The sequence below is a fragment of the Eumetopias jubatus genome, unplaced genomic scaffold (assembly GCF_037043125.1).
Source record: "Eumetopias jubatus isolate StellerSeaLion01/CBP00866 unplaced genomic scaffold, mEumJub1_p1.0 scaffold_2, whole genome shotgun sequence".
NCBI classification, from domain to species: domain Eukaryota; kingdom Metazoa; phylum Chordata; class Mammalia; order Carnivora; family Otariidae; genus Eumetopias; species Eumetopias jubatus.
In genome coordinates this window covers 82,899,880-82,926,222 of record NW_028274808.1, presented here as the reverse complement: position 1 = coordinate 82,926,222, position 26,343 = coordinate 82,899,880, and the positions used below count along the sequence as shown (strand labels likewise).

Here is a 26,343-nt window from a genome sequence, read left to right as displayed (position 1 = left end):
ATAGTTTAATTTTACTTTCATTCTTCATCTCACTTCTCTGATATTGTTGACCACTCAAAATTTTTACTTGCCTTGAGAGACACTTTTTTTCCCTAGTTGGTATCCTGTTTACTTGACTATTCCTTTGTCCTCCTTCATCCTAAACATTTCCTCTTGAACAGTTCGATCCTTATCATTGCTTTTCTTTTTCTTTCTTTCTTTTTTTTTTTTAAGATTTTATTTTTAAGTAATCTATACATCCAAGGTAGGGCTCAAATTCAACCCCAAGATCAAGAGTCACATGCTCCACTGGCTGAACCAGCCAGGCAACCCTATCATTGGTTTTCTTTAAACTGAATTCTTCTCAGTATTTATCTCTAGCCCAGATGCTTCCAGCCATTGTATTATTTTCATTTGTTTGTTGGACATTTAAGTCCCTTTGGTACTTCTTTCTTAGGAATACCCAAAATTGAATTTATTTTCTCTACCTCACATATCTGCTTAGTGTTATCTCAATCAGTGACAGTTCCACTTAATATATACCCAAGCTGTCCATGATGGTACTTCATAATTTTAATAGTCTTGCAAGTTTAACCTCAAGAATAGTTCCTCTTTTTTCCCCATTGCCCTATTCAGTATTCTTCTATTGCATGGGTTATTTTGTTGGCTTCTGTATTTGTTTCCCTTTTAATGATCTGGCCTCTTCCAAATCTCTTCATACATTTCTTCCAAGTTTTTCAGTTTCCTAGTTATTTCCTTTTTCACTAATCATGATCTTGATTACTTTTCTTTTTAAGCAAGTTCCCCATCATCTGCTAGTTTCTAACCATAGGTAAGTCTTGGTATCCGCTCTTCATTCTTGAACCGAGGTTGCTGAATACTACTTGAGAAAACTAAATAATAGTGCTGGTTGGTACCAGAATAAATTTATGGTTTTTACTCTCTTAGGCTTTCAGTATTTACTGCACAACAATCCATTTAGCTATTTAAAAACTTAACCACTCTGGATAAACTTTCTCTTCCATTTCTCCCACCCTTATTTTCAGGCTCTTCCACAAATAATTATAGGCCTTCAGTTTATTTCCTCTCTGTTTCCAAATATTTATGGCCTGTACCTGCCCTGTGTCATTTCCTTCTGTCTCAGAGAAAGAAACTGGTTTTAAGCTATTGATTTTAATCTTCCACTTGATTTTATAATTTATGTCCTTCAGGTTCCTAATCTTTATTCTATTGTTTCTACTTTTTTTTTTTAAGATTTTATTTATTTATTTGACATAGAGAGAGACAGAGTGAGCACAAGCAGGGGGAGTGGCAGGCAGAGGCAGAGGGAGAAGCAGGCTCCCCACAGAGAAGGGGTGCCCGATGTGGGACTCGATCCCAGGACTCCGGGATCATGACTCGAGCCGAAGGCAGTCGCTTAACCAGCTGAGCCACCCAGGCACCCTATTGTTTCTACTTTCTAAGGATCTGTTAGTTTTCTCCCTTCTCTTTAAGATCTCAAATCATTTTTATTTTAATATTCTTATTCTCACGCAAGGTCTTTGCCTGTTTTTCCTTCAACCCTTGCCACAGTTCTACTGAAAGCTTATTTTGTAAATGTTGTTCTGAACTCCTTGGTTCTTTGCAACTAGTTTATAATCCCACTACCACTTGGATGAGTGAATGATGAGAATTTTGAAGTCATTGACTTTTGCGTAGAACTGTGGTGAAATTTATACTTAATTCCTTAAGGCAGTAGTTCAGAACTTGATTTGCTGATTTGTCTTGGATATTTTTGTTCTGATGGGTCATGAAGCACACTTTGAAAAATCGTTTTTTTTTTAAAGATGTTATTTATTCATTTGCGAGAGAGACAGAGAGAGAACACGCAGGGGGAGAGGGAGAGGGAGAAGCAGACTCCCTGCTGAGCAAGGAGCCCGATGGCGGGACTCGATCCCAGGACCCTGGGATCATGACCTGAGCCGAAGGCAGACGCTTAACCATCTGAGCCACCCAGGCGCCCCACTTTGAAAAATCTTAAAACATCTAGAGCCATTAAAGGTTTTTGAAAATTAGAGATGTGTGATAAGATCTAAGAATGGGGGTGGGGTGCCCCCCTTCTCTGTTGAAACATCATGTCTTAGGATTTTCCTGGTCATCCCTGTTAAAATTTTAGTGCCATTCCCAGTTCCTTTTACCCTGCTTTATTTTCTGAGCATTTATCACCTTCTGACAATCTCAAATAATCCCTTAGGTTTATTTTTTTTTATTTTTTAAAGATTTTATTTATTAGAGAGTGCACATGAGGGGGGGGAGGGTCAGAGGGAGAAGCAGATCCCCCACTGAGCAGGGAGCCCAGTGCGGGACTCGATCCCGGGACCCCAGGATCATGACCTGAGCCACCCAGGCGCCCCCTTAGGTTTATTTTTGATATTGGACTATAATGGAAAAAAATGCCTTTTCTGGTAGATACACAAAAGTAGTTGTTGAATTGACAGTTATTTAAGAAGATAATGTTTGTTGAAAACTTTTGAAAGAAGTGAAGAATACTTAGTGATTTTTGAATACTGCAGAATAGGTTTTACCTTAAAATGTCTAGCTCTGACCTATCTGAATTTCCAGAACCTATTTATTTTGATTCCAAATATAATTATAATAATTGAATAGACTTTTTCAGCCCCAACATCTTCTAGTTGCATGTTCTTGGCTTTTTTATTATATGCATTAAGAAATGAAATACTGCAAAATACACATAAGTATCTTAGTTCAGCACTTTAAAATAGTTCGTAATCTTCAAAAACAAAAAACAAGCTTGTCTTCTACAGGAAATTTATTATGGAGAAGCATGTTGATTTCAAGGATCTTAAGTTGTTTTGGTTCATACTCTTCCATTCTCTTAGTGCGATAAGTGGCAGAGGTTAGACGTGAAAGGAAGAAATAGTATTAACTGCATTGGGTTGATGAATATTTCATGAACTTAATAGATTTTTTTTTAAAAGATTTTATTATTTGAGAGAGAGAGAAAGCACGAGGGGGAGGGAGGGGTAGAAGCAGACTCCCTGCTGAGCAGGGAGCCTGATGTGGGGCTCAGTCCCAGGACCCTGAGATCATGACCTGAGCTGAAGGTAGACGCTTAACCGACTGAGCCACCCAAGTGCCCTCCCCCCGCTACTTTTTTTAAGTAAGCCCTGTGCTGGAACTCCACGACTCTTGAGATTGAGAGTTGTGCTCTACCAACTGAGCTATCCACGTGCCCCTTAATAAATGCTTTTTAACCTGATACCTTCAATTTGGTGCAATTGAACTGATGAATGACCAATGCGTTTTCCCCATTTTTGAATAAATTCACTTGTACTGAATAATGTCTTAATTTTTTTACATTTTATGGTCCACTATATTGATGTATAATTGACACAAGACAGTTTTAAGTTTAAATCAATGAGTTTTGGCAGAGTCATGCAGTCAGCCACCTTACATTCATGATGTAGAACAGTTCTATCATGCCCTGAAAAGTTTGCTCTTGTCTTTATCCCCTTGATGCTTCAGATCTGCTTTCTATAACTAGCTGTAATTTCATGTAAGTGGACTCATAGTGTGTAGTCTTTCTGTTGGCTTCTTTCATTTAGTATTGATGCTTTGCCCCTTTTTTTTTTGTAATGCTTTTAAAACTCATCTATGTTGCATGTCTCAGTAATTTGTTCCTTTTTATTGCTGAGTTCACTCTTTAGAGGCATGTTGAAACTTTGATTTCTGAAGTTGTATTAATCTTCTGATAAAATGTGTCTTAAAATTTATTTGCAGCAAACTGACCGAGCAAATAGATTTGAATATTTATTAAAGCAGACAGAGCTGTTTGCACATTTCATCCAGCCTGCTGCTCAGAAGACTCCAACCTCACCTTTGAAGATGAAACCAGGGCGACCGCGAATAAAAAAGGATGAGAAACAAAACCTGCTATCAGTTGGCGAGTGAGTAATAGTTTATATTTCATAGTTGAAACATTTATTTTTGATAATCTTCATTAGAAGCGTAAAGTCACTTCATTAAAAAAATTGTTTTAGGGCTGTTATTTATTTGGCGCCAGTTGGCTTGACAGGATGTAGCCATACATGTATAAATAAGAATAATGTGTAATGCCTTAGCTTTTATGGCATTATCCTGTTTATGGAATTGAGATGTTATCCATTCCTTGGAGAGGAAACAAATGCAGAGGTTAAGCAGCCTACTTAACATCCCACAGAAGTAATTCGAATAATCCAAGCTTGACTTTAGGTCTGATTTGGGGTATGCTGTAGGCATAAAACACATAACATGCATCGGGGGATTTCTTTTATCTGAAGTCTGTGCTTGTAAATGGAATGTTGTGATGATTTATGCCATAGGGGTTTGTTTAAAATTTTTAGTACTTAGTTGTCCTACAAATTGAAGTGTCAAGATGTATGCTGCCCTTACGTGGTTGTTTAAAACGTGTAAAATAACTTACATATTCAGTTTATAAATACTTTCTTGGAATTTTTGTACTGCTTGAGTAATTAAGGTGTTTAATTGGTTATAACTAATAGATTTGGTATTAATAGCTTTAGGGTAATCTTAGTTCCCTGGAATGACCATGTAATTCCCAAAGTGAAAAATGAAAAATAATCAGTAATTAAATCCATTAGGTTATCTAAAAGAGGAAATTACAAACTGCTCTCAGCAATGTTAAATTTACTATACAGTTTATAGAAACATGAAGCATGAGCTGTACCTTGAAGGGATTTTCATCAGAAAGCATAAGCATACCTTAATCTTTTTTTTTTTTTTTTAAGATTTTATTTGTCAGAGAGAACACAAGCAGGGGGAGTGGCAGGCAGAGAGAGAAGCAGACTCCCCGCTGAGCAAGGAGCCCCATGTGGACTTGATTCCACAACCCTGAGATCATGACCTGAGCCGAAGGCAGGTGCTTAACCTACTGAGCCACTCAGGTGTCCCATAATACCTTAGTCTTAAATGGGGTATTCCATTCATCTACTATATCTTACACCTTATCCATTGTGTGTAACCAGAGTGCTTTTGTTTTAATACTTAGGAAACTTCCTAAGAGAGACACTTGCACTTCAGATGTATTTAAATTGTTCAGACTTGAGAAGTTTGCAGCTATTTAATTATTTTTATTTATTTTTATTTTTTTAAAAGATTTTGTGTATTTATTTGACACAGTGAAAGAGGAACACAAGCAGGGGGAGTGGGAGAGGGAGAAGCAGGCTTCCTGCTGAGCAGGGAGCCCGACACAGGGCTCGATCCCAGGGACCCTGGGATCATGACCTGAGCCGAAGGCAGACACTTAACAACTGAGCCCCCCAGGCGCTCCTGTTTTTATTTTTTATTTAAAAAATTTTTAAATTTTTTTGAGAGAGAGTGGAACCGGGGGTGGGGGGTCAGAGGGAGGGAGAGAGAGAATCTCAAGCAGGCGCCATGCCCAGTGCAGAGCCGGATGTGGGGCTCAATCTCAGGACCCCGAGATGATGACGTGAGCCAAAATCGAGAGTCGCCTAAGCCACCCAGGCACCCCTTGCAGCTATTTAAATAGCATCAGGTCTTCTGCTCTGGAAATGCCAAGCACTATAATGGATATTTTTATGATATAGGTAGTTAGTAGGAATTCATGAAAATAAACACTTTTATTAAGATTATATAAGGTAAAGATATTTTGTAGTAAATATAAATTGCTCAGCTTGGTCTTACTGGTGTTATTGAGGAAAAGGAGTCTTGGTTAACAGATTTTTTCCTTTATCCTTCAAGCCATCTTAAGTGGAAAGTTAGCTTATGGAAAGTAATTAGGGTGATGGTACTATGCTTAAGTATAAGGACATATATGTTTTTTTCTTCCTTCCATCATTTACAGTTATATTCAATGAACCCTCACTTTGAAGTAATAAGCACATTCCAGCCTTTATATTCAGTTTTATAACCATAATAATGAACCATCTTGATAATAGACTGTGAGATTTTATTTAAAAAAAAGTTAAAGTTCTTTCCTAGTTTGTGGAGAATAAATGAGAATTGAAGGTACATCTTTATACTAAGTTTCATGTGGTTAGAATGCAGAGAAGTATGAGAAATAACATACTAAGACATTCTAATTTGAAGCATATAAAACAAGCAAGAATATTCTTGCATATATTTACTGCTTTGGTCTGAGTTTCTGAGGAATGCTTCTTTGAGAATACTGATTATCCTCTTCCAGCAAGCATGTAGATTTGGTCGAAATCAAGCTATAAATTAGATTTACTATTTTCTAATTTAAATGAAAATATTTGTTGAAAGTATGAAGGTACAAAATTGGAAGCTTCAGAATTGGAGAGTAAGTACTTTTTACTAACCTGAGTCCTTTAGAGATTAAGAAATTTGGCAATATTAAAACTGCAGAAAATGAGGTTTTAAGGGGATGTATCCCAGCTCTCTTGGGAAGTGGAATCTAAGCATTTCTAAAAAGCTTTGAGTGATTCTGATAAATCTCTGGCTAAGAGTCATTGCTTAAGCACTAAGTCTTTATTCTGCGTATTCTGCAGCTTTTGGTGAAAGTTGTAGTTTTGACTTATTTTAAAACATATTCTTAATAGAAGCATGGTTGACACACAATGTTACATTAGTTTCAGGTGTACAACATAGTGATTCCACAGCTCTATACATTATACTATATGCTTTCCACAGTGAAAGTTTTTTTGTTTTTTGTTTTTAATTTTTGAGTATAGTTGACATACAATGTTACATTAATTTTAGATGTACAACTTAGTGTGATTTTTACAAGTTTATACAGTATGCTTTGTTCATCTCAAGTATAGCTGCCAGCTGTTCTGTTACATTGCTGTTACAATATTATTGATTGTATTCCTGTGCTCTGCTTTTTATTGCTGTGATTTACTTATTCCATAACTAGAGGCTTGTATCTTCCTCTCACATTATTCACCCATTTGCCCAGGGCCCCACCCTTCTCCCCTCTGGTAGCCATCAGTTCTCTGTGTTTATAGTTTTGATTTTGCCTTTTTTTTTTTTTTTTTTAGATTTCATATATGAGTGAAGTCATATATTTGTCGTGCTCAGTCTGACTTACTTCACTTAGCATAATACCCTCTATGTCCACCCGGGTTGTCTCCAATGGCACAATCTCATCCTTTTGAAAGTTGTAGTTCTTAAGGGTTGCCTAGGTGGTGCAGTGCGTTGAGTGTCCCATTCTTGGCTTTCACCTCAGATTCTTGGGTTTCAGCTCAGGTCGTGAGCTCAGGTTGTGATCTCAGGGTTTTTAGATTGAGCCCTGCTTTGGACTCTGAGCTCAGCGTGGAGTCTGCTTAAATTTTTTTTCCCTCTCCCTTTGCCCCTACCCTCTGTGTTCGTTCTCTCTCAAAAAAAAGGTCATAGTTTTAAAAATGTGATTTCTGGAGCTATTTTCTAGCAAAAATAAAAAGGTAACTTTAAGTTAGAGATTATGAGATTTTTCTGACTGTAGTTCCTTGGAATGAGATTATTCCATTACCTCAGGTGTTACTCTGTTTTAACAATTGTATGTATATCTTAGAAAGCCATGTAAAACATTTCAGGTCTAAGTTTACTAATAATTCATACTCTTCCACTTTTCTAGCCTTAATTTAAATGCCTATTAAAAATTATTGTGGAATCTTGGTCAGCCACTTGACTATTATGTTCAAATAGTAGCTGCTGGCAGTTAAAGCTTAAAGTGCTAATCACTTGATTTTATCTTGAACTTGACAGCTACCGACATCGTAGAACAGAGCAAGAGGAAGATGAAGAACTATTAACAGAAAGCTCTAAAGCAACCAATGTTTGCACTCGATTTGAAGATTCTCCATCATGTATGTTATATACATTATATTTAAAACTTTGGTTTTTAAAAAAAAAATCCCCTTTTGAGACATCTTTTGGTTAAAGTTTTGGATTTGTCTTGGCTGTAATTTATAAAGGGAATTTTTAGTAATCTTTTGAAATTGTGAAATCAGATTTCTTTTTTGATGGAAATGGTATTAATATATTAATATCAGTATGATAATGGTGCTGTATTTCAAAGGGGCATAAAATGCCATTGTGTTTATTGTTGCCTGAATGTATATGTAAAACTAGGAATGGTTTTCCCTTATATTTGCTCCAGATAAGAAAACTTCATATGTAAAAAAAAGCACTTCATGAAGACTTTTGTTAACTGATGTCGGGATTTTATATTAGTTTGTTTTAAATTTTTTTTCTGAAACATTTGTTATTAATGGTTTCCCAAAAGAAAACCTGGTTAACCAGGTTTTTAAGTTTTACTTCTATATAATCTTGATAGTCTGGTGGCACATTTGTCTTTACTGCAGCCTAGCATTTTTTCTGATCTTCCTCTTTCTTCCTTGATAATTGGTTTGTATGATTGTAGTGGTTGTGAACAGCAACAAAAATTTAGAAAGGTCAATATATAGGATATATTTGGACTTGTTATTTAATTAACTGTAACTTTAACTCCTAACAAGTTGAACTTCAGGCAAGATGGTATCTGGTTAGAAATTCAGTAATCTGTTTAAAGTATGTATCTTCAGATGTTTTTTGGTTATGGAGTACCTAGTTTCCATTTCCTTCATGAAGTTAGAGACTAGAGCCAGATATATGGTACAAAGGGGGAAGGAAATTTGAATTACTTGGATTATCTCTTTCTTACATTCCTACATTGTAACTAGTTTTCCCAATATTGGTTAGTTTTTCGTTTTAAAGCAGTGTTTTTTGAAAGGTGATGGGGTACAGATGTGCATGTTAAAAACATCTGGTGATTGTGATGGATATACTTAGTAATTATTCTGGGGTGGGAAATGTGTAGTAAACCCCAAAAGAAATACTGTCTCTCTTAACAGGACCCTGTTGAAAAGTAACTTAGAAAAGGTAAAGGGAAAACAATCTCTATCCTGTCTTATTTTCCCTTTGTTAGGAGGAAGACTAAATCCCCAGAGAGTGTCTGTTTGGGTTATCATGGAAGGTGGAACTACTTGATTTAAAAACACTTGTGGGGCGCCTGGGTGGCTCAGTCTGTTAAGCGTTTGCCTTTGGCTCAGGTCATGATCCCAGGGCCCGGGGATCAAGCTCCACATCGGGCTCCTCCCCGCTCAGTGGGGAGTCTCCTTCTCCCTTTCCCTCTGCCATGCTTGTGCTCTCACTCTCTCTCTCAAATAAGTAAATAAATTAAAATCTTAAAAAGAAACTTTTGTGATAACATTTAAAAAGGATATAAAGAGGTGAGAGTCTCTAGGACTAGTATATAGGTCACATAGGAACTGAGTGATTGGGGTAGGCACTCTGATGCTTTACAATCATGGTTTGGTTTTGTTTTGTTTCACCTGGTTATTGTCTCTGTCCATTCACTCCTTCTCTGCTTCAGATCACAGCAGCTACTTCTAATGACTTAGACATTGAAAACAGAAAAGTCAGAGTAAACCTATGGAGGTCCAAGTTAAGACTCTGAGTATCAAATGAAGAAGGAGACAGCCTTTCTGTATTTAAAATGTGCATCATGTTTTTTCTTTTATTCTTAGATGTAAAGTGGGGTAAACTGAGAGATTATCAGGTCCGAGGATTAAATTGGCTCATTTCTTTGTATGAGAATGGCATCAATGGTATCCTTGCAGATGAAATGGTATGTATTTTGTAGTTTTTTAGAAGGCCATATTTTGTAATTTAAAGTATTTTGTATCATGAAATTTATAAAAGTTAAGATAGTGTAACATAATTTTTGTTGATTACAATCCAGAAGTGTTAACAAACTAATCCTCTGTCAAACTTGGTTTAGTTGCATAAGCAGAATCTATACTTAAGTTGTGAGGAATTATTATTTATAAAAGTATAATAAATTTAAAAGTAATACATTTTGAGAGACGTACTTTTGGTAGACTCTTGTAATAATACTGTTTTGGCCATTTCCCTTCACTTTTATACAACACAAATGGGGTTAATTGATTTTTCATCAGTGATTATTTTCTCAAGGGTGGCAGCTTGTACAGTTCTATTTCAAAACATTTATTTCTTGTTTACTACTTAATAGATATGTAGTGAATGTTTCAAATTTCCATAGAGCTATAGTGCTAAAACCGTAATTGCTTGAAGAAAGTACGGAGTCAAAAGAAATGGGTCTTAATTGTAGCCCTGCTGTGCATGACTTTGGGAAAGTCACTTAAACTTCTGGGCCTTATGGATATGGTTAGTAGAACCTCTTTATAGACTTGTGAAGATTAAAAAACACAGCTAAACTTGAAACATACCAAGTTCTTGCCATTTGTTAGCTATCATAAACACACATAGGTTTTCTTTTAAATGTTTTTATGTGTCAGGAAATATAAATATGGGTGTCTATTTTGTTTTGATTATCATTGCTTTGTGGTTATTCCTTCAGGGCCTGGGAAAGACTCTTCAAACAATTTCTCTTCTTGGGTACATGAAACACTATAGAAACATTCCTGGTCCTCATATGGTTTTGGTTCCTAAGTCTACATTACACAACTGGATGAGTGAATTCAAGAGATGGGTACCAACACTTAGATCTGTTTGTTTGATAGGAGATAAAGAACAAAGAGTAAGCTTTTTGTGTTTCGTTACATTTTTGATATTAAAAGAATTTGAATTTAGGTTTGGGGGGCATAACTAGAGGACGGATAAAAGAGGAGGAGTCCAGTAATAAACCTGGTCTTCACAAATATTAGTAATTTATAAATGTAATACTATCTTTGGTGGTGAAGAATCCTACTGGAGAAAGGAATTGTAGACTGTAGGATGCTATACAAGTATAGTTTGTTTCTTTTACTTTGGAATTGGTTGTATAAAATCAAAGGCTGTGTTCTCATTCTAGAAGAAACATTTTTGTTTTTTTTTAAAAGAAGTTCTGAGTGTGTGAATTGGTTGGAAATTTGAGGAGCCAGATTTTTTTAGATTGATGTACATAATGCTAATTAATAGTCATCGCAATTTTTAAAGATGGACTGGGTCAATTAACAGTATTTTGGTGAGTTGGTATGGTATTTATTGAAATAAGTTAAAATGTTGGTCACTTGACTTTTTTTGGAAGGAACTAATGATACTATTGAAAATATAAAGTTCAGATTTTAAAGTGTAGTATATCGAAGAATAATGTACGTAATTTTGTTTTCTCTTTATTCAGCTATCATTTCTTTTCTCCTTTTGTAGATAATTTTGTGTATTTTAAGTTACCAAGTTGCTTTTTATGTTTTGGAGCCCAAGTTAAACCACTTTTTGCTTTAGTTTCTTTACTTGTAAAATGAGACTAATAATAACAAAGTTTTATTAGATCTGTAAACATGAAAGGAATGAAAATGCTTACTGCAAACCGTCCTTGAGTCTTCACTCTATGGCAGAAGCCACCTTCTCCTCTTTCTAAACCCGTTTCCTGAGAATTTCAGCAGCTGGTGGAAATGAAGAGAAGACATTTAAGAGTTAGTTTATTGAATTTTGCACTCATCAGTTTTGTCCGTTATTTTTTATTAAATGGCTTTGACACTTAGAAATGATTAATGAAGTTAGTTTGAGCTGGTTCTAGTTGCTTACATACTATCCCTTTTTAATATTTTTCACCCTCTTTTATGTATTAGATTACTTGTCATCAGTACATTTAATGTGTAGTTCATTTCTGCGTGATACAATTTTTTTCTCTTGCTACCTACACAGGCTGCTTTTGTCAGAGATGTTTTATTACCAGGAGAATGGGATGTATGTGTAACATCTTATGAAATGCTTATAAAAGAGAAGTCTGTTTTCAAAAAATTTAATTGGAGGTACTTAGTTATAGATGAAGCTCACAGGATCAAAAATGAAAAATCCAAGGTAATTTGGTATTTGGAAGTGAAAATCATTGTGCCGTCATTTAGAATTTGATCAGTATGTAGAATATTCTAATGATGAATTTGGTTCTTTTAGTTGTCAGAAATAGTGAGGGAATTCAAGACCACAAATCGACTATTACTGACTGGAACACCTCTTCAAAACAACTTGCATGAGCTCTGGTCACTTCTTAATTTTTTGTTGCCAGATGTCTTTAATTCAGCAGATGTAAGTATGTCTTACTGTTTTCTGGATGGAATATTAATGTTTTTGTTTAATGCTATACATTTTTGTAATAAAATTGGCCTTTCAGCCACTGTTTAAGATAATTGTTAATTTTTTACTTTTATGTAGTCTGGTGTAACCTACCAAGTTTTTTATGCATCCCGAGAGTTTATTTTTATGCCTTTTGATTTCATTATCATTCTATAAATCAGTTGTTTTCTCTCTCTGTAATGTCATGGATTCACATACCAAATAGTCACGTTGGGCCTGCATTTCAGCGGCTGTACGTGGACTCAGGTTATTTCCCAAATGAATTTGTGAACTTCATATAGCCTGTGTTTCCCCAGGATGGTCTTCAAATTTGGTAAAATCTGTCTAGCCATCTTTTTTTATGGTCTAACAAACATAGAACCTAATCTTTACCTTTTAATAGATTATTTGCACTGATAAAAATGGCTAAGTAGTTATTCAAACTGTTGGTTGTACCTAAGAACGTAATATGTATATTAAGAGTCTGCTATTGATAATTACCATTTTTTTTGCTGAACCAGAGTTCATTTTTGAACTTTGTTTCCCACGTGAAGAGAGAGAGAGAAAGAGCCTGTGCTTGTGTGTGGCTTTTTGAAGAGCTCAGTAAGTTCCAAAAGGGTTAATTTTGGGTTGTTATGTTAAGGATCACTAAAAGAATAGAGAAAATTGTGTTCTTGGAAGGCATTTAATCAGTCTCAGGAAAATAGTTCAGTTCTGCTTTTGTGTATTTTGACGTTTTTGTTTTAGAGATTTCTTTTTCTTACTGCATTGACACTTTAATTTGTTTAGTAATCTGTGAAAGCTTTGTTGTAGTTAACATAATTAATCCTACAATTATGTTTACTAACAAAGCACAAATACATACTAGATGTGCCAAAGAGGTAAGAATATGGAAGTTATCCTTGTTCAGATCCTACCCAAATACTAATGAAATGCTGGTAATTTAGTAAGTTTAAATTAAAATTGACACTGCTCTGGAAACTTTGAGTAATCTGAGTAGCCTTGGAGAACAAACCAAAGTGATTTTAATTTTTCAGCTTTTCTAAAGGAAAATATTTTTCAAGAATGTTCTCTAATTCTATAGAACTTCCTTTCCAACTATTCTTTTTCATTGTGAAACTTGTCATCTTGATGTTTTTAATCTGATTTCTCAAGGTAGTTCTAAAATGAACTGTTAACAATGACGCATGAAAAATATGGGATTGAACCAAATGATTTTTGCAGTTCACAGCTCAAATACTAAACTAATTCTAGAATTCATTGTTACATCTAGCATAAAAAGGATATTTATGGATAATGCCTGTGGTTAATATTTCTGATATTTATTTTTTGTTTTTTAACTAGGATTTTGATTCATGGTTTGATACAAACAATTGCCTTGGGGATCAAAAGCTAGTTGAGAGGCTTCATATGGTAAGTGTTTTGGAATAAGGTTAAAGCATATTTCTAATGGGAAAAATGAAAGAGGTTTAAAATAGTGGATTATTTTTCTGATAACAAAAAAAACATGTTGACTAGAATTAGATCTGTTTGAATCCTGTCACTTAACTGTTTAATCTTACACTGGGGGCTGGGGGGGTGTGAAGTGTGCATTTAGTGTTAGAACCTAAAATGAAATCCTAACTTAATGAGTGGAAAAAGTAATCCAAATCTAAGAGATTTGATTCTCAAAGGCTAAAGGGGTCCATCTTTTGTTCTTAAATCCTGCAACTGTATAAGCAACTGCTAATAGTGCATTGTGAGCAGAGTTGTGAGTTTTTGCTGTGATAATAGCTTTTTTACTTTTTAATAAGATTCACAAGTGAAAGTTGGTTGGTAGATAAATTTCTCAAACAGAACCCAGAATATGATAGCCTGACTAGCAGAATAAAACCAGACCTTGTAAGCATAGCATATAAGGCTTTTCATGACCTAATGCAACGGTTCTCGACTTGTATTGACATTTTGGTCTAGATAATTCTGAGGGGCACAGGGAAGGTGGTTTTCTTGTTTAACAGCATTCTTGGCACCTCTACCCTCTACATGCCAGCAATATGTCCCCATTTGTGACAACCAAACATGTTGCTGGGCATTGCAAGTGTCCACTGGACGGGGGGCGGGGGTCAGTCTCCTCCCTAAACCCCATGATTTAACTTTTCTGACATTCTCTAACTTCTGTTTCACTTCTTATATCACTTTAATTTGTTAGAATTTCTGACCCCATTATCAATTTTCTGTAAACATTGTACTAATTTCAGTCTTTTTGTCTTTGCTGATCCTTTCTGCCACATCTGGTATCCCCTTTCCTGCACTTCACTGATACCTAGTCCAGCACTCAGTGGTAATGTCACCTTTTCCACTGAATATCCGGATGAAGCCAGCGTAGAAGCTTCTTTGTATCCCATCTTTAAAAATCAAGGCATTTTAGATAGGACTTTGCACTGAATGTTGAAATGTTTAATTTACAAATTTTTTCCTGCTGCATTGTAAACACAAAGGCAGGAAACATGTCTTACGTTTGTATCTGTAGCACAATGCCTGGTTTATAGTGGGTATTTGAATAGGGGAAAAATTAAGTCTGTGAATGTTTAAAGACTTGTTTCTATATAAGTTAATTATAACGTACTTTAAAATTCTCATGTACTGAAATTTTATTATGTTAGATTTTTGAAGGTGATAATATCTTAGACATCTTTGTTTTAAATTAGATGGCGTTTAAGCACGTAAGCATTCAATTTAGATTTAGAGTATGGAGTGTATATATAGACTTTGCTTTAATAGGTACACATGTATGTAAAACAATCTACATAACAGAATCAGCCACTTTTGGCATTGCTGTTTATTTTGTTCAGACAGTAGTGTGAAAATGCTTATCAAATCGGGAAGAGGTCTGGTAGCTACCTTTCTTTACTGTCTTAAAATTCCTACCTTAGCTCCTGTGGTCTCGTGATGAAAGAGGATATTCAGAATCAGCATAGGTATACTTAGGAATGAGGTCATTTTTACTTAATGAATCAGTTATCTATTAATGCAGAATACTCCCCTCTCCTACCAAAAAACCCTTAATAGTATCTATTTTAGTAATCCTAGAACTTATGGGTTGGCTGAGTGTTTTCTTTGCTGGTTTTACCTGGATTTAAACAGCTGCGTTTACCTGGACAATTCTGAGGAGGGCCAGTGGGGCTGAAGGTCTTTAGTAACATCTGGCAGTGGATGCTGGCTGTCAGCTAAGATTATCTATACAAGTTTCCTTACATGATGACGTTAGAGAAGTGTTGCTGATTATTTTTCTCACCAGTTTTTAATTTCTTTGTGATCATATTTTTACAAGCTAGTGTAAATAGAACATAGGAAGATACAAATAAAGAATCTTTAGTTTTGTAGATACTCTAAAATTTTATGAGAATGAGCTACATACAACATGGATAGGTTTTACAAACATGTTGAATAAAAGAAACGAGATAAAAGGTATATATTGTATAATTCTATGTAAAGTTAAAAATAACAGGCGAAACTAATCTATGATGTTAAAATTTAAGGGGGATAGTGACTGGGAAGGTTGCAAGAAGGGTTTCTGCAGTCTTCTATTTTTATCTAGGTGATAGTTGATTACATGGGTATGTTTACTTGATTGAAATTTATTGAACTGTGTAGTCATGATTTGTATACTCTCTATGTTCTGTGTCCATAAGAAAAGGGTAGTAAAATTTTTATTAAGTTTTTATTTTAATTTCAATATAGTTACCATACAGTGTTCTGTCCGTTTCAGGTGTACAATGCAGTGATTCAGCAATTCAATACATCACCCTGTGCTCATCACAAGTGTACTGCTTAATCCCCATCTCCTATTTCATCCATCCCCCCACCCACCAAAAGGGTAGTAAATGTAAAAACTAACCATAAAAACATTTTAATGTGGACATAGCTTTAAGTACTGTTGGACAATCTACATAAAAATACAGTAATACCCCCCAGCCCCCTGGCCCTTTGTCTGCAGGTGATACATTCCAAGATTCCCAGTGGGTTCCTGAAACCACGGATAATACTGAACTCTGTATACACTGTTTTTTCTTATACATACATATCTATGATAGTTTAATTTATAAATTAGGCGAGGTGAGAGATTAACAGCAATAATTACAAAATAGAATGATTATAATATTTTATAAGTTATATAAATATGGTCTCTCAAAATACCTTATTGTACTGTACTCCCCTTTCTTGTGATGATGTGTGAGATGATAAAATGCCTACATGATGAAATTAAGTGAGGTGAGTGATGTAGGCATTGTGATGTAGTGTTAGTCTACTACTGACCTTATGATATGTTAGGAGGAGGATCATCTGCTTCTGGACTGTGGTTGATGCAGGTAACTTAATCCATAGATAAGAGAACATGGTAACTAGTTTTAAACCTCAAAGACAGTGAATGTTGAAAGCATCAAAACTTAACTGTTTTGGGGGTGCCTGGGTGGCTCAGTCGTTAAGCATCTGCCTTTGGCTCAGGTCATGATCCCAGTGTCCTGGAATCGAGCCCCTCATCGGGCTCCCTGCTCAGCAGGAAGCCTGCTTCTCTCTCTCCCACTCCCCCTGCTTGTGTTCCCTCTCTCGCTGTGTCTCTGTCAAAAAAAATAAATAAAATCTTTAAAAAAAAAAAAATTTAGTTTTTAGTGTCTTACGACAATATAGCAAGTGTATATTCATTATATGTATTGAATAAGTAATGATATTGTATTACCCTTCAGGAACTCAGTAATAAATTATATTTGGAAGGGAGAAATTCTCAAACAGATAAATTTCCATGTGTTTAATAAACAATTTTGAGATCCTGAAATAATATAGATAAGATCATTTGTTTCTTTTTTTTACTTTTTAAAATTTTATTGTTAATCATACATTACATCGTTAGTTTTTGCTTTTTTAAAATTTTATTGTTATGTTAATTACCATACATTACATCATTATTGTTTGATAATTTCTGTTTCTTTTTGATCTTTAAGGTTTTGCGTCCATTCCTCCTTCGTCGAATTAAAGCTGATGTTGAAAAGAGTTTGCCTCCGAAGAAGGAAGTTAAAATCTATGTGGGTCTCAGCAAAATGCAAAGGGAATGGTATGTGTTCTTAGACGTTTTAAAATCACTATTGATTCTTCACTAACTTTCATTTGTATTTTGTTTTCCTAATTGTGTCTGCAAGGAATTGCTGTTTGCTCTGTTGAACTCAACCTGGAGTTTTGAGATCATGTAATTTAGGACTTGCTAATCAAATTTATAATACACAATCTTAAAACTTTTAGCTTATAATCAGGATGGGAAGTTTATGAATCCAAGGATTAAAGTTGGCATTAATTAAACAGGGATATATATATATATAAACCCCTCTACTTGGGTTTTTTAAAAAGAAACTGGTGGCACAGATGCAGACAGATGGTTACCTTGGTGGTTCATAAATACTGGATTGTGGATTAGGGCTGATCTGATGAAGTTGGAGATTGTAGAGATAAGAGAAAATTTAGGTGCTTTCTTTTAGTCCATAAAGCTATTACAAATATATAATTTAAAAGACTCCATTCTGAGCGGATGTTTTATTTTAGGCGGGATTCCCTTTGTGAATTTATGGTGGTAATATAAGGTAGTTATTTTTCAACACCTCTCTAGGGCATAATAAAAATGTTGAAAACCTCATAAGTTTCTTTTCTTTCTTTCTTTTTTTTTTTTTTTTTAGGTTTTATGGGTGTATGAAATCCAAAAGGCTAGAAACCACTAAGAATTAAATTTTTTTACAGATAGAAAGGTCATCATGAATCAACAATGTGAAATGGCCGTAGAAAAGATTGTTACCTTAGCATATATTAACATAAGTGTAGTGTTCAAAGGAGAGAAATAGCCATACTTACTCTTTACTGGTTACACTACATTTCAAGTGTATTTAATTCCATACTTGATAAGTATTTGCAAGGGGCTGGAGTTGTTGGTAAAAAGAAAGGATAAAATGTAAAGAAATGGGCATGTTACTTAGGAAAGACATGACCACTGTAGAAAGTAGTCCATACTAAATGTTCTTAAAACTTTTGGAAGGCTTTTATAAGGTAGCAGATAAGTTAATATATGCTAAGGTGACAATCTTTTCTACAGCTATTTCACATGTTGATTCATGATGACCTTTCTATCTGTAAAAAAAAATTGATAGCCCTTGGCTCTAGTTTTACTGCCCTCATATCTCCCCCGCCCCCCATGTACTTTTATTTATATTTAAATCTCATTGATTTCATTTTATTCTCATCATCATGTCTTACCCTGTCATGATTCTTCCTCCCTCCTTAGATCTGTTCTCACTCAAGTGCTACACTTATGCATTGAATAGTAATTGAATATTGACACTCTTCTCCCGGAAAAGAGTACAAATTAAAATTATGTTTAAAACTTAGGTTTTGGGGTGCCTGGCTAGCTCAGTCAGTAGACCTTGTGACTCTTTCTTGAAGTTGTAAGTTCAAGCCCCATGTTGGGTGTAGAGATTTCTTAAAAATAAAAAATAAAAATAATAAAACTTAAGTTTTAAGTTTTGCTTAATTATTTAAAAATGTTGTGTCATACTGCTTTGTTTTAATTCATCCCAAGGAGACATACTGTTTTGGATCTCTAGGCCCAAAGTGTAAGTGTGAACATTAGAACAATGGGAGGAATAAAGAAAAACAAGGAAAGAGAAAGATGTTTTAATACGTGGTAAACTCCTAACCACATCTTAGAAGTTGATGGGTTCTTCACAGGTATTTTTGGGTTGAGGTAGGGGAGGGCATTAAGTATGGAAAGTAATAGGGACTGGTCAGGGCACATTTGAACCCTTTTAAAATATTTTTCTTCTCAATAGGTATACTCGGATATTAATGAAGGATATAGATATATTAAACTCTGCAGGGAAGATGGACAAAATGAGGTTATTGAACATCCTGATGCAGTTGAGGAAATGCTGTAATCATCCGTATCTATTTGATGGAGCTGAACCTGGTCCGCCTTATACAACAGATATGCATCTAGTTACCAACAGTGGCAAAATGGTGGTGTTAGACAAGCTGCTCCCTAAATTAAAAGAACAAGGTAACTATGTTACTGGTAACAAATTGAGAAGTGATGAAATTCTGATGTGTAAAATAAGGGACCACTACAGTTTGAAATTACTAATCCTGGCACTTTCATAAAGTTGAAGTGTGGGACATTTAAAAACTTCTATTAGCTGAGCTTCCTTTCTCCCCCCAGTTCTAGGCTTATAAATCTTCTTAGGATTAACAATCGTGGATTTTGGGGAGAGTTCTCATTTTATATATGCTTTCCTAGATATGTCAGCTTTTTGTTATAAAGTGCTAAGAATGCTCTCTCCACACATAGTTCCCAGATACTTTGGTAGACAGTGTTGTTGTGTTCATATATTGTTTTTCAATTATTTATGTGGATTTTTAAGTTATTTAAATGACAAATTTTTAAAATTTTTAGTAATAAACAGTAATAAATTACTAGACATGTGCATGGACCCAAAGCAGTTTTGTTTGTAACATGCTTACTTTTTATGTGAAAATGAGTATGTAGTATGTATAGAGATGTATTTAAAATACATGAATGTAGAATGTATTTAGTGTGATGCCAGCTTCAGTAATTACAGACTCGTGGCAAAACTTTTTTACATCTGTACTGTACCTGCTTTCCTCCTCGCAGATTAATTTGAAGGAAGTCCGAGACATCAAAGCTTTTCATACACAAATTATCAATTCTGTAATGTGAAATAATACAGTCAGATTTCAAATTTTTCCATTTGTGTTTCTCTTGTGTGTTTTCATAAGAATGACTTTTGTACCAGTCACCTCTAGGATATTGACTATCAACCTCCTAAGAGTTGTCAGTGAATTGGTTTACTTTTTTCTTGCTTTTACACTTTTTTGTGGAAATATATTTTCTAAAATATTTTTCTTGAAAGCTAAGTAGTAAAGGATTGAATTGGTGGAAGGGAATCACAAGAACTTGGTAGAAATACTCAGATATTAACGAAAGCTACATTTAACTCTGAAAGGAAAATGGGGACTATTGAACATCCTTAGGCATCTCAGGTACAAGGTGAGACACCAGTAGATTATCAGCCTCAGCTTCCGAGACAAGATAATTTCGTAATCTTTATTTTTTTATAATGACTCCTTGGTCTTCATACATTCTGCTGTGAAGGCATTGTGCAGCTGGCTAAAGAAATGGAAGGCAGTTGAATAACTTGAATCATGGCATAAGTGAAAGATGACCATGTAGATGTGAGGCCACATTTATGTTGTTATGGTCTTTCAGTTGGAATTGGGTCTTCAGAACTAGAATAAGGTGGGTTTTGGGTATGTGTTGGGGAATGTTCAGGGCCGTGCACATGGGAGAATTGCGGTGGTGGTGGGGGTGGTAGAAGGTTATTTTTAAGTGCATGTGGAATAAAAAGAATGATTCTCTCAGCCTTGGGACAGACACAGGCAAGAACAAATACCTTTTCCGTTTACCTTAGTGTGTTGTACGGATATTACCCTTTTCTGTTTGTGCCATTGTGGGAAAAATGGGGAGAATAACTGACTTGGATAAATAAATAATGTATGGTTTTTTTCTTATAACCAACTAGGTAACTTAGAATTAAGGGGTAACTGGTTAGTCTTAGTTTTGATTAGCCTTAAATATTTATTTTTTAATTTATTTTGAAAGACTTTATTTATTTGACAGCAAGAGCAGGCACACAAGCAGGGGGGCGGGGGGAGTGGGAGAAGGGGAAGCAGGCTTCCCAGGGAACAGGGAGCCTGATGCGGAGCTCGATCCCAGGACCGTGGGATCATGACCTGAGCTGAAGACAGGCGCTTAACTACTGAGCCACCCAGGTGCCCTTGATTAGCCTTAAATTTTTAAATAAGTTTTTTTTACTTTTGAAGCTTCTGAAAATGAGCTGTTCTGTTTGCTAACAGGTTCACGAGTACTAATCTTCAGTCAGATGACAAGGGTATTGGATATTTTGGAAGATTATTGCATGTGGAGAAATTATGAGTACTGTAGATTGGATGGGCAGACACCCCATGATGAAAGACAAGTGAGTAAAATCCAGGGAGGGAAGGTAAAAAATTATCAGATAAAATAATTTCCTGACATTTGTTTTATTTTATATCTATAGGAGTCCATCAATGCATACAATGAGCCAAACAGCACAAAGTTTGTTTTCATGTTAAGCACACGTGCTGGTGGTCTTGGCATTAATCTTGCTACTGCTGATGTAGTAATTTTGTATGATTCAGATTGGAATCCCCAAGTAGATCTCCAGGCTATGGTAAGAGAACAGTAAATATATTCTTAATATTTTCTTAGAGCTTAATATTTTCATTAGAGCAAGCTAATGGTCTGCATATGTCAGTGACGTAACCCAGTAGAGTTTTTTCTCTGACCTAATAATTCAGAGAGGGTGTTTTGTAGGTGATCTCTCATCTAAAGCAGGATATGTCTATCTCACAGCTTTGCCATATCTTAGAACCTTGGAGTCTAGCTGTATCCTGTGCATCCTGATGGCAGAAGGGGGATAGAGTTGAGGATGGCCTAGGAAATTGTTTATGGGTCAGACCTGAAAGTCACAATCATTGGCCAGCACTTAATCACATAGCGTAACTGGGTGCAAGGGAATTGGCAAATTATAGTATAGTTGTGCCTTAGGAGGAAAGGGAAACAGGTTTGGTGGGCTACAAACCTTCCTACCACGTTGGATGCTTAAAATTTATACCCCTGTGTGGGAGTTCTTTGGCTAGAACAGGAAGATCATTCTTAGGTTGAGAAAATTTATGATCTGTAGATTAATATGAAAACTTACAAATTCTTAAGTTTGATACTGTTAATGACTTGACCCATGGTATTGTTGACCATAACTCTGGCGTTGGTTGCTTTTATCCTATCCTGTATAAGGGTGGTTGAGGAAAATTGATCAGTTACAAATAGGGATGTTTTTAAGAATGTGTTTTGTGAACTTAAACAGAAATGGAATTCAAATTAATTTGACTACTTGTATGTAGTTATTTGGGTGAATTTAAAGACTAGGATATTTATATTTGTGGAGTTCTTTTATTTATGTCACTTCTTTCCCTAATAGCAGCGAAAATTTGTATATGATTTAGGTAGAAAAACAATTTGAATTTAAACCTAAGAAAGATTAAAAAAAAAAACCTTATCATCCAACTTAATTATAATTTGTCTTTCTTATTTGGAGACGTGAATTTTATTATTTACTTATTTTTAAGATTTTATGTGAGAGCGGGAGCCAGGGGAGGAGCAGAGGGGAAAGGGATGCGGGGTTTGGTCTCAGAACCCTGAGATCATGACCTGAGCGGAAATCAAGAGTTGGATGTTCAACGGACTGAGCCACCCAGGCGCCCCTGGAAACATGTGAAATTTATATCAGTATAATCTAGCGAAAGTAACCAGATAGTTTCTCACGGATTCAGCATCTGTTGTGTTCCATACCTCCTAGAAGTTATCCTTTGATAACCAATTAATTTGATTGAAATGGAGAAACTTTGAGAATCTAGGAAATACTAATCTAATACCAATTTATTTTTAGGATAGTTTTGTTACATTAAGAACTTCCACACTTGAGAATATTTTAATTTTGCTTTTCAGTATACACAGTCATGTTACTTACGTAATTTTTAACTGTATTTAAAATAACATGGTAATTTGCCTAGGACCGAGCACATAGAATTGGACAAACCAAGACTGTTAGAGTATTCCGCTTTATAACTGATAACACTGTGGAAGAAAGAATAGTGGAACGTGCTGAGATGAAACTCAGACTGGATTCAATAGTCATTCAACAAGGTGAGCCTTAGAACTTTAAAAAATTTACTGAGTTGGATTAACAAATTTTTTTTCCTAGATTTTTTAGGAGGTTCTTGTTATTGAGCATCTATGGAATCAAGCTGGCAGCCTGAACAATATTCATATTCCAGAAAATAGTAAGTTTTAGTTTTAATAAGAGGATAGGTATGGGCTCAGGAAGGTTGAAGTTTGCATATTGGCTTTGCCAGTCAGCAGTAGCAGTTCTTTTATACCATCTAAGCCTGTTTCCTCATCTGTTAAATGGGGATAAAGAGAAATAAAGTTTAGTATTATTAAGGATTAAAGGGGGCAATGTATATAAAATACCCAGCATTCAGTGTGGTACATATTAAATAGAGCTGTGGTGAGTATAATTTACATGTACTGAAAAGTACTCTATTAATTATTCTGGGGTAAAATGAAGAAATAAAAATGAAACAAAGAATCTGATGTTATTTTTTTTTTCTAGTCTGCAGCTATTTACTGAACAGCCACCAGATGTGAGGCATTGTTCTTAGTGCTGAGAATACAATGGTGAAAGAAAGCAACAAATGTTCTTATCCTCATGGAGTTTATAATTTAGTGAGAGGGGAGACCCAGAATAAACATTTATGTAAATAGGACTACAGGGTGAGAGTGGGAATCCTCAATAACCTCAGGCTTATAATCGTTTCTTTATTCTCAAATTTGCATTATGAGCATGTACTTTTAATCTGTTTATAAGGAGAGATACACTGTTAATATTGTTCGCTGATGATTCATATTGTGTGACTTCATTTTGTTAACCGGCTTTTAATTTCCAGGTAAGTAAGGGAATGTTACATTTCTTTCATATTCTGTTAATGCCAACCATAGTGTTAGCCACATCTCTAAATATGTGAAATAAATGATGGCTTATTGTTAGTTTTTATTAATAATTACTTATTATCAAGTGCTTACTTTGTGCCAAGCAAGGTACTAAATACTTTGCATCCATTATCTCCTTTATCCAGCTTGAGGTTGGCATGAGAAGTAGAGGCAAGTCACTTGTTTACCATTCATGTAGCTAGGAAGTGACTCATCTAAGACCAAGAACTATATTAACTATTAGAGGGAAGTGTTTACTTATGAAAGTCTCTGGAGCCTGCCAAACAGAAAGGTTTCTCATGTTGATGTAATGGCTAGTTCTTTTCTCCCTCGCATTCTTAGAAAAACATTTGCCTTGTAATATTTTTAATTATTCTCATCTGTGAAACACTTTTAAAAAAAAAGAATGAAAATTAATTTATAATCAATTTAGAAAAGCTGAGTTTTTTTACTTAGTTTTTTGGTTTTGGGGGGCAAATTTTATTATATATTTATTTATTTATTTTAAAGATTTTATTTGTTCATGAGAGAGAGAGAGAGAGAAGCAGAGGGAGAAGCAGGCTCCAAAGGAGCAGGGATCCCGATGCGGGACTCAATCCCAGGACCCTGGGATCATGACCTGAGCCGAAGGCAGACGCTTAACATCTGAGCCACCTAGGCACCCTGGGGTGGGGGCGGGGCAAACTTTAGAGCCAAATTTTGTGCTAATAGCTTTGTGGGCATTAGTCAAATAGCAAGCCTTAGGTGTATACCTTTGCATTACTGTTGTGGAGTGTAAGGGATGTAATTAAAAACAGTGAGAAATCATAGAACCGCTTTATGTCTGAATAGCTCCTCCTCTGTCCAATGGGGAAGTAGTTTCAATTAAGACTGAGAACATTTTGATAGCAGTGAGATTGCTTTCAAACCAAAGAAACGTTCTAAAGATAAATCCTAACTTTGAAAGTCATACAAGTTGGTTGGAATACAAAAATTGAAGCTTTATATAAGTTTATGTGAATGGCCCTTTAGGGTAGAAATAATTCTTTATGGTATTTTGGTTGTTTGTTTTGATTCCTGTATTTTTGAAAACACAAATTACAGGGTTGGCCAAATTCCTACCAATTGAAGATCTTAGTTTTCTTAGGCTGAATGTCTTCTATGATCAAAATAAGAGTTTCAGTTCTTAAGATTAGGAAATTTTCAGAAATTGATGTATATTTCAGTCCTTAGCTAAAGCTTGGTAATATGAAGGTTTTTTTGTACTTCACCTTTTTGTCTTGTTTTTTGTACTTTTCTAAGAAAAAGCTGATGGAGTATTAGTATTAATGTCTTTCTGCTTATCAGAAACTTCTTGTCTTTATAATGATCTCATCTGTTGATACTTTAAAAAATCTTGCTAATAATTTTTATTTTCAAACATCCCAACTTCTGCTATTATTCAGCCCATTCAAGAATACATTTTATTGAGATGGTATACAGTAGGCTTCATTATGTGATAGATTAACTTTAGAATATTTCAAAGCTTACAGCTAAGAATCCGACATTGTTTTATGTGAAAATGAAAATTATCAGAATGATTGATGCTTGAGGCAAAATACATGGTATTACATCTAACATTTAAAGTTCCAAGTTTTCAGTAAGACAGATGTTGTTCGATTAACATTATACAATTTTTTTTTTCAGGAAGGCTTGTGGATCAGAATCTGAACAAAATTGGGAAAGATGAAATGCTTCAAATGATTAGACATGGGGCAACACATGTATTTGCTTCAAAAGAAAGTGAGATTACTGATGAGGATATTGATGGTATTTTGGAAAGAGGTGCAAAGAAGGTGAGGAATAGGTTAAATGATAATGTTTTTAATACATAACATGTTTTAAATCAGGACTGTTTGAGGAAATACTTGTTAGGTGAACCAAAAAAAGCTTTTATGTACTGCAAAGCCTAACTTATTTTAACTACAGTTCTCAAGTTTTTTTGTTTGTTTGTTTTTTTATTCTCAATCTAATAGGGTGTTTTTTTCCCGTAGACTGCAGAGATGAATGAAAAGCTCTCCAAGATGGGTGAAAGCTCACTTAGAAACTTTACAATGGATACAGAGTCGAGTGTTTATAACTTTGAAGGAGAGGATTATAGAGAAAAACAAAAGGTAATTTTTGAAAGACATTTTGGTTACTTGAAGACTTTATTTTACTTGAAACTTGGAATTTTAAGTGTTAGGTGTAATGCCTTGTAAATTTGTCTCAACGCAGTCATTTCTGTATATTCACATCTAAATTATTTTCACTTTTACATGTAATGTCGAATTTTCAGTTAGTAAACTCTGAAATGTTTTCAAAATTTCTGCAATGAGGCTTACTGTATACATTTATAGTTGAAATATATTGTGTGGGGTGATTTATAATTGGAATCTTTGAAAATTAAAATAATTGGCAAAAAAATTGCCACAACCTTACTAGATTTTTTTTTTTAAACAGAATTGAATGGTAATAATTAAAGGGAAAAAACTTTCTAGTTTCTTAAGTAATATTTGTTAGTATGTAGAGAACTTAGGAAATACCTACAAGTTGGAAGAAAAAAAATAGTTCTACTCAGTGTTTTTTCTGGTAACATTTAGGCTTGT

The 26,343-nt window shown here is 34.9% G+C and overlaps 1 protein-coding gene across 1 annotated transcript in view; it reads left to right on the top strand.

The window, feature by feature from the left end:
- The window catches only part of SMARCA5 (SNF2 related chromatin remodeling ATPase 5), a 40,537-nt gene that overhangs the window by 6,215 nt on the left and 7,979 nt on the right, over positions 1–26,343 (top strand). The window contains exons 3-16 of the mRNA XM_028102260.2: positions 3,760–3,926; positions 7,708–7,808; positions 9,510–9,610; positions 10,364–10,543; positions 11,650–11,805; positions 11,899–12,030; positions 13,402–13,470; positions 17,037–17,146; positions 18,903–19,129; positions 21,004–21,125; positions 21,207–21,359; positions 22,759–22,891; positions 25,403–25,551; positions 25,750–25,869. Of these exons, the coding sequence (XP_027958061.1) occupies positions 3,760–3,926; positions 7,708–7,808; positions 9,510–9,610; positions 10,364–10,543; positions 11,650–11,805; positions 11,899–12,030; positions 13,402–13,470; positions 17,037–17,146; positions 18,903–19,129; positions 21,004–21,125; positions 21,207–21,359; positions 22,759–22,891; positions 25,403–25,551; positions 25,750–25,869 (1,920 nt within the window). The remainder of the gene's footprint in view (positions 1–3,759; positions 3,927–7,707; positions 7,809–9,509; positions 9,611–10,363; positions 10,544–11,649; positions 11,806–11,898; positions 12,031–13,401; positions 13,471–17,036; positions 17,147–18,902; positions 19,130–21,003; positions 21,126–21,206; positions 21,360–22,758; positions 22,892–25,402; positions 25,552–25,749; positions 25,870–26,343) is intronic.